Below are 13,200 nucleotides of genomic sequence, written 5' to 3'. Positions count from 1 at the left end.
AATAATATATTTTAAAACGCAATTGGTATGAAAAAGTGTAATTACTTTTGAACATATTGTTAGAGCACGATATAAATACATTTTAAGGTTGAAGCATATGATTTATTGTGCGCAAAAAGAAAGCTAAGTTTAATGTTTTTTTATTTTTGTTCTGTTTGTTTCAATTTCACCAGAGTCAAAGTAACGATATCGTTCAAATAAATCAACAAGCTCAAGCTATAATAAGACAAGCAGATTTACACAATCGCAGCGCTATTGAAAAGGACAATTCAGAGTTAAACCGTTTGTGGTCAGATCTAGTGAAGGGATTGGAAAATCGTCGTGACACGTTACAGTCGGCTGCTGAGAAGTGGGAGGAATTTGAGAACAAGTTCCATTTGTTGGAAAAATCAATTGTTCGATTGGAGGAAAAATCCCGAAATGTCGACCCAGTGGTAAGGTCCAGACGGCATTTGGAAGAAACAAAGCATGCTATCCAGGTGAGATAAAATTAATCTTATGCTATCTACTAAAGTTTAAGAATATTTATTCAATTGAATTAAGAAAAGTACAATGTTTAAATAATTTTGTATACAAGGTCTAGGATAGTTTTTTTTTATTTAATAACATCAAAATACACACGTATATAGATTTGTTTATGAGTGCATATGATGTTTAATCTTTTGAAATTTAAATTAATTTAAAATCTATTATGTACCTATATATTGTTTTATTCAATTGAAATTTATTGTTCTCGTCATAACTAATGTGGAAACAATTAAAAAATTCGGAAAACACATTCTAGAGCTCATAACTTTAAATTTGCCTCATGGTCCGCTAACCAAACTAGTCACTTTAATTACAAACTATAGCAGATAATACAACTTGGGAACATAATTCGTTAAAAAGTTGGTCTGTCTGAACTCTGCATATGACTGCTTACTTAATTACGTCATCGCATTTGTCGGTGTGTATTTTCAATCAAAAATATACACTAAACAAATATCAACGAACTTGGCCTTCGTTTTGAGGGCCAAACACCAAATTGAATAATAAAATGTCGTTTAAAATATGCTAGAGAGACTTTTATGAGGCTTGATTATCATGACTTACAAAACAACATAAGAACACGTTTTATTTTATGTTTGCAAATAGATTGATCTGAAATATTTAAATAAAATGTATTTTTAATACTTCCTTTAATTTGTTTTAGATTTAAAATTTACATTGCAGTTTGTACCTAATTTAAATATAATCTTTTGGTTTTTTAAAGGAAATTCTCGGTGAATCTGAAGAACTTAAACCATCACATAAAGAGATTGAAACGCTCTCAGTATCCATCGTCTCATTCCTTGGGAAAGTACACAAGCCCTCGGCGGAGGCCATTCAGGCCAAAGTGGATAACATAGTCATTCAAAATTCCAAGTGAGTAAATTTTCTGATGATTTATTTTAAATCTGGGCGATTCTATACAAAATAAGGAAGTGCGAAGATTAAGTTCTTAAAAAAAATAATTTTTTGAAAATTATCGCTACCGCAGTCAAATAACATTCCAATTTATTAAGTATTATATTAAACAGAACCACAACTTCATAGCCTTCACAAATGTAGAATATTTTTGTTTGTGGTCTAGATTATTTTTGTGTCCATTATAAATGAACATTTATAGGTACATTGATTAAAATGTTACTTCTTGAATTGATAAAACATATGCTTTGAAAATAAGACAAGTAATTCACTTGCTCTTACCAACTAGAATCTAAGATTTTCTTGAACGATAGTTAGGAGTTAAAACTTGTTTAATAAATTTAAATTAAATTTTCGGTTTAAAGTGAAGTTATTCATTATCCACCTGTAAGAGAAAATTAAAAATTGCATTTGTTTAAAGTTTCCAAATGCTTTTTATCGAAAATATTTAAGTTCAATAAGTTTTAAGAAGTCTTAGAGAAAACAAAGTTCAATTCACTTGTTGCACTTGTCACTATGTTCATTCCTAAACCGTCCGTCCTCACGATCTGATCTGAATCAATTTATATATGAATGCAAACAAAACACGGAATCCATGCTTTCTATTTCTATTTAAACAATTATGAATGGATTATGAAACCTATACAAAAAATAAAAGTCAAATGAAGACTTATTCTGAGTTTTGAATAAAGCAAACAAAAAGATGGAACTAATGTTTAAATTATGTAAATGCGTGTATTTATTTTGATATTGATTTTACGGAAGGCGTACACAAAACGTGGTTATCACAGAATTATTCAGAGAAGAATCCATTTTAAATCAAGGAAGCTTGCAAAAACTTGTTTTAAAATGTTTGATGTTTGAAATACAGATTAGTCAAAAATCAATCTTCGTGTCTGTCGTTTAAAAAGCACAGAAGAGTTTCTTACATTTTCAACTCTTGGTGTTTAAGACATTCTAGTTTGTAATACGTTGGACTTCTCTTATAATTAACATGACTGATACGCATTTTTCGACGCACAATGTGCTTATAGGTAATTTAAAATGCATGTTTTGAACTTGCACAAATTAATAATGAAATCAGTAAATACTTTTAGACATATCGTTCAAAAACTATGACTCAAACTTTATGTACAATGAATACGATACAAAAACACAACTTAAGGGTTTCTTGAGAAAAAAAATGCACCTTGGATTATGTACTTATAAAATGAATATAATGATGATCTTTCCAATCAACATTCATGCTATATAGGCACATTCCTGTATTTCTTATTTACATACAGGTGCATACCTATACATACATGCCTATTGTTTGAGTTAAAACATTTTCTTAAAAAGTATTTTAATAGGTACACAATAAATTGTATCTCACTTTTATAACTTTAAAATATGGGTAGAATATTCTTTGTTAGCTACGAGTTCTAGAAGCAATCTTTGATATTTAAAAACCCTATTGTGTACAATTCAAGACACATGCCATATGGTTTAATTGAAATTAGATATCATTGTTGTTAAGAGTTTTTATAAGACTATGTTTACAATGCCTGAACATTTATTCTTTGTTTGTGCTCCTAAAATAGAATTCTAATTTAAGTTTAAAGTATATCTTTCCAATTTGTTGTTTTTATTTGTAGCTCTGTCTCTATTGAATGGTTCAAGAATGCATTATACAAATTTCGCAACGACTTTCCATGGAAATCTATAAAAGCATGATGGTTTTGATCTCATTCGTTTTGATATCAAAACACATGCTCCGTATTATCTGAAAAATTATCCATTTTTTCCTTGCAGTTTCCAACTTCAAGCTCAAATATTTGAAATCTCCTGATACGATACTTTTATAAAATAAATAAATTGGGTGCCGAACCAATCATTGGGAACTAGGGCCTACTGACTTACAACTCGCGACCATTCCTGTGTACGAGTACTGTTGTCAGGGATAAAGGGGACCCGTAGTTTTCAGCCGAATCTGAGCGGCTTATTTGAGAAAGTACTTTTAATAACAAAATTATTCTTGGAGAATTTGTCGATTCCCCGAAAGAGGCAGTATTTGCATGTGTATTTTATTTATTTCAAAAATCACTTAAAAGGTAGGACATGAGTCTTATAAAGTGTTGCCAGCCTTTACATTAGTTTCAGAATTTGAATGAAAATTATATAATAAAGACTTCTATTTACATATTTATATAAAAAAAAAGGAAATTTAACATCAATTATTTGCCAAATAGTTGAAAAGTAAAAATTTAAATCTACTTATGCTTCTTATTCTTCTCACAGCGATGGGCAAAGAGTTCCAAAGGCGTACAATATGAATACAAAATTGATATAGAAAAAAAAAATTGGTATAGAAAATTGTATCGGGGTAGTATTAAAGCAAAGGACCTTGTTGAATGAGGGAAATTCAGCTTACCGTATAGATAATCAGGTTGTTGTGTTTGGATGATTTCATGCAAGTAACTCAGAGAGCGAAAGTTTATTAAACTGTGTAGCCGAAATCCGTACCGCAAAAATGGATATGTGATCATAACGAAGTAGATTATAATTATAGCGGACAATAGTCTAGTTTATTTCGGTAGTATAAGGCCCTTAGCAAGTAGCAGTTTAGTTTTGACCGGGATGAAATTTGGAGCGACATATAATAAGGTCGACTTATCAGGAGCTGCACATCATCAGCATAAAGATGAATTTAACAATGTTAAGCAACTTGTTAACTCATTTATGTAAAGTGAAAAGAGGATTGGTCCAAGGAAAGATCCCTGTGGCACTTCACTTAAAATATTGAGAAATGTGGACGAGTATCCATCGGCCACCACGCATTGTTGCCTTCCGCTGAGATTACGAAAGAACAAGCTTACAGGACTCTAAAGAAAACCCAAAGTTAATTCGCAGCTCTCTACAAAGAATTGAGTGGTTAACAGTATCAGAAGCCTTTGAATAATCTAACAGTGTTTGCAATGTAGCATGATCACTGTTCATAGCCATTCTTATTTCATCAGTTACAAAAACTGACAGGTACTTAGCAGGTTGGTGATTGTAAGATATCTTTGGATCTGCCCAGAATAGTTTTTTCAAACACCGTCGAAAGAAACGGCAGTACACGTGAAAAAAACTTTAGATGGTATAGGCAAGGATCAAACCCAAGACTTCAAATCACAGTCCATTGCACTAATCATCATTCCATGGATACTACGATTCTTTTACAACTTTAAAATTTTGATAATTTACGAATTAACTTTCGTTTGATGCCACTGCAAAAAAATGGCCCATATATTACTTGAAAAAACGAAATATTCCAAATAGTCCGAAAATTTTAAATCAATTAAACAATAATTTGTATGAGGAAAGCCATTTATTCAAATTGTTAAGATTCTTATCAAGAAATCCTAATTGAGTGTCATATTTTAAAGTAAAACCTTTATCCTTTTTAGCTTTAGAATTATGTGCCCCTAAAAAGTTAATGAAATATGATTTGTCCTTTAAAGAGAATAAAAAATGCTTTCGCATTTAATAAATATGCATACCCTAGAGTAACAACCTATTTATCATAAAATTGTTGCCTTAATGTTATTTGCAAATTTCATATTGGTTCGAGTGAATTCTTTTATTAAAAAAAATGGATTAAGTTTGAGTGAAGGTAGTCTTTAAAATTGTATACTTAATAGCTTAATTGTGTATTTTTGAAAGTTTTACTTATAATTTCAAATAACAATATGAGTAACATTGACGAAAATAACGTTTTTTTAAAATTTCAATCATCAATCCATAATAAAACGTTCCCTCTTATAAAAGCTGAGAACGCAAAGGTAATAAGCGCCACCTTATGAGTTCTCGCTCTTTATCTAAAATTTTAGATATGACGACAGTGAAAACTTATTTAAATGACTAGAAATCTTTGAATTTAATTATTTAAAACAAAAATCACTGAGCAACTATTCAAAAGCTTACGTATCACAAAATTAATTGTATATGTATTCAGTTTCCTTAGAGAATTGTATTTGTTTTTATACGCAAAAACCTTTACATTTATATACTGTTAATGCATATTTTTTTTAAATTTTAAAAATAGAAAGAATCATATCTGATCATATCCCTACACTTTGCTGAAAATTAAAGCGATCTCGTTATCTGACATTTTGTTATGATGACAATGATTATTTATTAAAATAAACAAACAATTTTAAAGCATAACAAAAATTACTAAGCAACTATTCAAAACAAAATATTACGTATACGCCCTGTATCACAATATCATTTGTAGTTTCCGTTTCCTTGCATGTACATATATTCGGAGTTGTTTGTTTACCCAAAAACGTTTCCACATTTTTGAAGTGAAGTTTGCAATCGATTTAAGTTAAAAAAATACTCTTAAGCTGAAAGTGCAATCCCTTATGAACTGTACCAAAAAATTACTAACTTAATTGATGTCTGCCAAAAATATGGAATCTTCTTTGAATCCGTGAATTATAGTATGTGTCTTTATTATTAAACTACAAACTAGTAACTGATAGTTCCAGCTTGGGACAACACAAACTTTAAAATGCAATGGAAGGTAACTTCATTGAATTTAATCCTGCTTCATTATGTCAAAAATGTTCAATTCAATTCAATTCATTTGGCCTATGTCAAATTTGCTATGTCTTGCTGTTAAAACACATGCAAGCACAACTGATTTGTTTATTTTAATGTATGGACGAAAAGGTCCATATTATTTAGTGTTAGTTTTAATAGTGAAGAAAAAATAAAACAAACCAAACCAAAACAAAAATGATAGAAGAAATAAGCCAAATTAATAAATAACGTGTTTGTTTTTATTGTTACTCTTCTATTGATTTAACTTTCAATTAAAGATTTCACCATATTTCAAGAAATGGAAATTATAGAACGCCTTATTTTAGAATTTTGTTTCTTCAACGATTAGTTCGGTTGACAAAATACAACCAACAGAAATAAATAAACAACAAAATTCAATTCAAATTATGTCATACTTTTGCACATAAAAGTATATAATTGTATGTACATCCATATATATTTTGGTAAGATGATGTTGTGATGACTTCATTTTTAATTTACTGTCTGAATGCTTATCCGCTTCGTCTCTCGCATACAGCCACAGTCTGAGGTTAATATATAAAATTATACGATCAAGTTAAAAAAAAATTATAGATTTATGTCAACAACTTTTTTAGCCGGTTCGGCTTGGAGAAAATAAACAAACTTTGATTTATTTATTTTCTTTTATTTTTGCTTCATTCCAATAACATTGCAATTTCAAATTCAGACTTTCAAATAAAAGTGATTTTCATATACCTATGTACATATGTATTCAGTTTTCAGTTTGTTTACATAAAAACTCAAAACTAAGTGTTTTCATGTACGTCTATTACAATCGGAAACAATAATGAGAAAATAAAAATTGTTAAATATGACATCAAATAGTTATTTTAAACAACCTTCATAAGCTTCTGAAGTTCTGATGTAAATCATTAAATCAAACAACAATACCAACAAATTTACTCAGCTCACTCTCTTAAGAACCACAATACGCATTATTGCCATTCACAAAAGCTTTGATAAAGAGAAAGTTATAAAGCTCAATAATACTCAGCTAACCGAACCTATCTAATAATTTGTTGCATTCATATCTCACGCTGTGCGCCGTCTGAAAAATAAATCTATTTTTGGTTTTGAGAACATGTACTAATCTATAATGTATACAACAATACAAATTATTGTGCAGAGTGTGACCAGATTGATTCTAATTTTTGGAAACAAACCTTACAATAAAAAAACATGTTTCGAAGTTGACTCTCCAGTACTAAACTAGACATTCTTCAACTAGGGTGGAATTGGCTTAGGTGATTTTCAATAAATGGCAGTCAAACTCACCTCATTTGATATTATGATATTCTTAAGTGATAGCTTAATAGCTATCTCAACAAAATTGTGGTACACCTATTGCAATGAGAATAACGTGTCTTTTGCTACCATATGCTGACAAAAAATACTACAAAATTTCTTTAAGTATCTACTTTTTCCATTTACAAAAAAAACATTCTTACAATCAAGAAACTGACAATTAAAAAACAAACATAAAATCAAGTCAGTTAATTGGTCCTTTTGTTTCCAAATATTATTAGAATCTCACGCCACTATTATTTGAACAATTCTTATTGCAATTTTCACAATAAAACTAAATTAACATTTGAATCTTACACTCGGGTGTAAACCTCTCCTTTCCTTACTACCATTACAACCTCGGGCTACGGGCTCCCGGGGCTGATCCTAGCAACATAAAGGAGAGGACGTCCTGGCCACGGTAGCTTGGCATGCTTGCATGAGCACGAACTAGCTCGCCGAAGGAGGGGTTCTTGCTACCGCATTACTGGACGGGGTTACGACTTCATGCCATGTATAAATAAAATTAAAAAAAAAATGGAGACCCGAATTGTCCATGTGTTCGGGAGATTAATCCCTATAGAGGGGAGGGTCGTTGATGGAGTTGACCCTCGGAGGATTTGCCCACCCTTTATATCAGACGGATACCACATTGGCTACTACACATTGTCACAGAACATTTGTCCTTCAAAAATGTAACAGTTATGTGGTTTTTTAAATTTAAAACTATGTACGTTTTGAGATTATTGAAATCAATATGTAGAGACAACTGTTGCTCCTTCTAGTCACTCTCAAAATTGATTTAGGAAATAGACAAAAGTACAATTTTATAAGCTACTTTGGTCACATTAATTCTGACGTCATCATTCACAAAATTGGGCTTTTTACGTTTTGTGCTCTTCATTGCTTCGAATGCCTCTCATTGTGAGCTCTAGCTAGAGGCACGATGACGTGACGATATAAGAGGCTTATCATCGATATTCTGAGAACTATTTTACACACACTTAACTATAAATATTGTAGGCAATACTAAAGACTAAATTTGTTTTTGGGGATATGTCTGGTTCCCTTCCCTTACGGCCCCTTCGGTCTACTCTAGTGAACTATTGCAAGTTCACTTCTTTCTTATAAAATTCAACTTGAATCTTATTCTGGCGGTGCCATGGCATTTTTAGTTTATTATATTATGTACGTAATTTTATTTGTTTTTGCATTTATTGTGTCGCAGTCACACAACTTTTTTGGGGTTGGCCTTCTCGTTCGGAAGCAAACTTTTGGGGAACTCAGAAAAATCGACCAACGATGTTCTCAGTTTAAATTATAATTTAGCTATAAGCAGACGTAAGACTGGATGGCTGGAAATAGTTGCATTACAATAAGAAATAGTTGTCACCGAAAGCAGAGCGCAATAATTTATATTAAATATATTATACTCGTATCCATATCGATTTAACTATAGCGGAATAAAAGGACTAAATAAATAAACCTTCAGAGGAAACAAGAATACGCCAAGGATTTAAGATACAATTTGATTACTGGAAAAGTTATTTTTTAAAGGTTACACAAACGACAGTCAGAACAAGTGAAAGGTTTGTTTGCCGGTTTTGTTTGATTATTTCTTTGGAAATTCAATTTTTGACTCGATGAAGTCATCGGTTAAAATACACGTGCAAGGTCGTTAAGTATTTAAATATAAATTTCTTCAATTTTTTCTGAGAAAATATATTCATCGACAAGTTTTAAAAATATTCATCGGTCCATTCAAATCGAAAGCAAACACAAAAACGTTGTAATGCTTAAAAATATCAAACTAATGGGTAAACGTTCTGCGAAGTTTTTTCTTTTTTTGATTATATTTTTATCCAAGAACTATTTGGTGGAAGTAGTTGTTCCTATTGTTTAAAAAAAAATGTTGGCATCTATCCAAGCAGGCTTCAACAACGATGTCTATTGGGAAGTTTAAAAAGACATAATGAGATCACTATTTAATGAATTGTGCGAGTATTATCGATACAAACCTGAAGACTTAACAATTTATTCAACGGATATCAAAATAAAAACATGATAAGATAAAATAATGCCTGATATTGAAAACAATTTCGCAAACCATACGTAACAGATTAATACAAAGTAGTAAAATTGAATGCATCCACATTCCAATAGCATTTGTTCATAATTTATTGAACATCTTAAAAATCGAAAAGTAGCTAAATTGAATTTCCATCCTTAGCTGATGAATCTTAAGCAAAATGACTTCATTATGAAAAGTTATTCAACATTTAACAACATTTTCAAATAATATAATTTTTTCTGTATTCAAAGAGAATATTATTATTTATAATTTATACATCAATGCCTGTACCTATATGCACATGTGAACAAAAATATTTCAAGGCAAGGGACCTATACCGATTTAAAGATTTAAAGAATCAAGAATAAGAATACACAAATACGAGTATGGAAAGAAGAACGTTTAGACAAAAATAAATTTCCTTGTGGCAGAATAAAATAAATATACGGAATGGTGAAACAGTTCGCACGGTTGCGATAAAATATTGAATTTAGAGCTTTTTCAGAATTATTTTTTGGCTACGCAGTAGGAAAAGGCGGAATATTATTTTAGTTGAGATTTTCTCTTATACTATCTAGGATTTATTTTGTTTGTTGTGCGTAACGAATTATAAATATAAATATTTTAATTAACTTTTTAGTAGATATTTGATAGAATTTCATATAACTTTTACTTACATTTTACAGATTGAACGACGACCTAAAAGATAAAGACCGAAAGGTAAGCAAGGATTTAGAAGAAATTGAAAATATCTTCCATCGTATATCCGAACTGCAAGATAAGTTTAACACGCTTTTGGAGAAAATAAGCGAAGTACACGTATTTGATGCTAAAGTCAATATAATAGAAGAAGATTTGAAGAAAATTCAAAAATCCGCTGATCAAACTATAGAAGAAGGGAAAATTTTGATTAAATCCACTCAAGAAAAATACTTGAAGCAACAAAACTTAATTCCAGCGGATATAGCGCAAGAATTTACTGCTTTAGAGTTACTCTCTGAGAGAGTACAAGGTGACATGGATACAAAACAAAGAGAATTTAAACGTGCCAAAACGGTACGCACCGAATACTTAACTGGTGTTGATGAAATTCAAACATGGCTTCAAAAGGCTGAGGTTCAAATTCAAGACCGCACATTAGAACCAGCTAAATTAAAAGAAGACCTGCACAGAATAAATCAGGAAATTGGTGGAATTTATGAAAAGTTTAACTTAGTTAAGAATAATGGAGGCGTTATTATTGAAAATTGTCGAAATAGCGAAGAAAAAATATTAGTTCAAAACACAATCGATCAACTTGCTCAGCAATTGGGTCAAGTGCGATCGTGGTTAGATGAAAAGAAACAACAAGTAGGCGATAGCCTAGACGCATGGACTCGGTTTATGAATTTGTACCAAATTGTGATGACATGGGTTGCTGAAAAGAGGGCATTCCTTGAGGAACCCCTGGATTTGAAAACTCTACATGAAACCCGCCAAAAGTTGAATGATTACTCTAATGCCTGCAAAAGTATTAAGCCAATTGTTAAACATTTGAGTGAAATGGACAAGGAACTAGAACACATCGGCCAAGTGACCTCAATCGGTGATCTTAAGTCTAAACTGGAAGAAGCGGAAGAAGCTAAAGTTGGAGTTGAAGCGATCTTACTTGAGAGGGTATTTACTCTTAAAAGCAGACTTCAAACAGTGACATATATAATTTTCCTCTTTTATTGTTTAGAATGCTTTATTACAAGAAACCAGTGAAGAATGGGATCAATGTGAACGCAAAATTAAGGACATCCGTAGTTGGATTGAAAAGACAAGGACTTCCCTAGACTCAATTCAACAAAAGAAAAAACCACTGAGAGATCAATTAGGCTTCTGTGAAAAGACTGTTGCCGACATAAATGTGCAAAAGACTAAATTGAGACTGTCGATTGAAAAACTAGAAGTAATTCACCTATCTAATAGGCGTTTTGGACTTTCTCGATGTTTATATTACTTTTTTTCTTTAGGTTCATTTCCGTTCTGGTATTGGTGGAGATCCCCGGCTGAGCGAAAATGTTGATGATCTTTTGCGTATTTTATCCGAGCTAAACGATTTGGTGAAAACCAAATCTACAAGCTTAGAGGAAACGCTTAATCAAATCGATGTTTATCAGCTTCAAATGCAGTCTCTTAGACAAAAAATAATTCAGGAGGAACAACAACTTCGTCTTGTCATGGCGCCAACATATTTGCCGCATGACCGTGAACAGGCGTTAGTTGAACAACAGGTACGTACTCTAAAAACTCATATTTGATAGGAATGATTTTTATTTTTATCAGAGACAGTCAAACAAGTTATTAGGGTTTCAAAGATAAACAATTTTGTGGCTAACTAGGGGAAATATTAAACAAATTTTCGAACACTACAGACGAATATCAGGAAAATCAGCAAACTGTGATCATCCGAATTTAAGTTCCTTTGTAATGTGTATGTGTAATACAGTTTCAGTACATGCATAAATGTTTTCATCTTTTTTGTTCTCCATACATATTTCGTCTCATGCGTGCACATTAAACCGAAATCATTTCATCCATATCTATCTATATGGCTATTTTGTTGATAACGCATAATAATTTCAGTCACGTGTATTTGAAAATACGATTTTTTCTTAATTCACTATTTTTCAAAAACGGGCTGAAACTTCTCCTATGACGTCAGTTTCAATCTAATTTAAGAAAATCTAAAATATTTTTTTCTAAACGAGCCGAGAGTCTTTCGTGAATCATAAGGTTCGTAGACAAACACACAAACAATACTACAAATTATGATTGTGGGAATAATGTTTGCTTTTAGTGAAAATAAAATGACTTTATTAATAGATATAATGCACGCATAGACTTTAATTGTTTTGGTTGGTTTCTATGCAGGATAAATAGAAAACACCCACTCATTTGACAATTCAAATATGTTGTCTTCGAATTAACATTATTTATTGGGTTACCGTGCCAATATCATAGGTGGTATCACTAAATGTTAGTTCGTCAGTCAAATCATTAAATACATTTGCTGATGATTCATGTCTTTTTGAATTTTATGAAAGCAATCTGAAAAATAAAAAAAAAAAAAACAAATTAATGTAAAGAAGAAATGATGTGTGTGAAATTTCACAAATAAAAAACACGTTTTGATTGCAATCACCATGTTTGTTTACATTTACTCATAATTTTGTAAAATAGCACATTTTCGCGTGAATTTTCATAAAACTATCGTAGCGTTAACATGGTGATGGGTTTTATAATATATACGTATGATGTAGCCATTGATTCAGTATTAATATATATTCTTTCACACATTTATTCATTTCGTCCCATCATCATTTTTATAAATCACAAAAACACATTTTTATAATAATGGAATAGCTTTTTGAAATATTTAAAAAGTACGATTTGGTTTGTTCTTACTTCCTTTTTAATTTGTATGAGTATTTAGTTTACAAAGAATAAATTTAATTTTTGCATTTAATTCATAATATAATTTTATTTACCTTTATTTTTCTCCTCTTTTATTTTCATTAATTATTCTGGTGTTGTCAATCTTCTCATAAAATAAAAACGAAACCTACAAAATATATAATATATAAACAAAAACTCTATACAAAACACCCTGCTCTGCTTTTGTTCTTTTTAAATAATGTGTTCACTCAATTACTAACATTTAAATTAATGTAATCCCATCAATATTAACTATTGTTTGTTATGTGCATAATAACAAATAAAAAAATAACCTTTCGATAACTTATCCTCTTGAAACAAAC

The 13,200-nt window shown here is 30.8% G+C and overlaps 1 protein-coding gene across 6 annotated transcripts in view; it reads left to right on the top strand.

Annotated features, from left to right (window-relative positions):
* The window catches only part of LOC129949411 (muscle-specific protein 300 kDa), a 116,945-nt gene that overhangs the window by 60,223 nt on the left and 43,522 nt on the right, over positions 1-13,200 (top strand). For all 6 annotated transcript variants that reach the window (XM_056060851.1, XM_056060852.1, XM_056060856.1 and 3 more), the window contains 5 exons: positions 174-479; positions 1,253-1,404; positions 10,102-11,071; positions 11,136-11,348; positions 11,413-11,673. In XM_056060851.1, coding sequence (XP_055916826.1) covers positions 174-479; positions 1,253-1,404; positions 10,102-11,071; positions 11,136-11,348; positions 11,413-11,673 — 1,902 coding nt within the window. The remainder of the gene's footprint in view (positions 1-173; positions 480-1,252; positions 1,405-10,101; positions 11,072-11,135; positions 11,349-11,412; positions 11,674-13,200) is intronic.

This window comes from Eupeodes corollae, chromosome 3 (assembly GCF_945859685.1).
Source record: "Eupeodes corollae chromosome 3, idEupCoro1.1, whole genome shotgun sequence".
Taxonomy (NCBI): domain Eukaryota; kingdom Metazoa; phylum Arthropoda; class Insecta; order Diptera; family Syrphidae; genus Eupeodes; species Eupeodes corollae.
The sequence above is the reverse complement of the archived record's forward strand: the minus strand, read 5'-3'. Positions and strand labels throughout refer to the sequence as shown.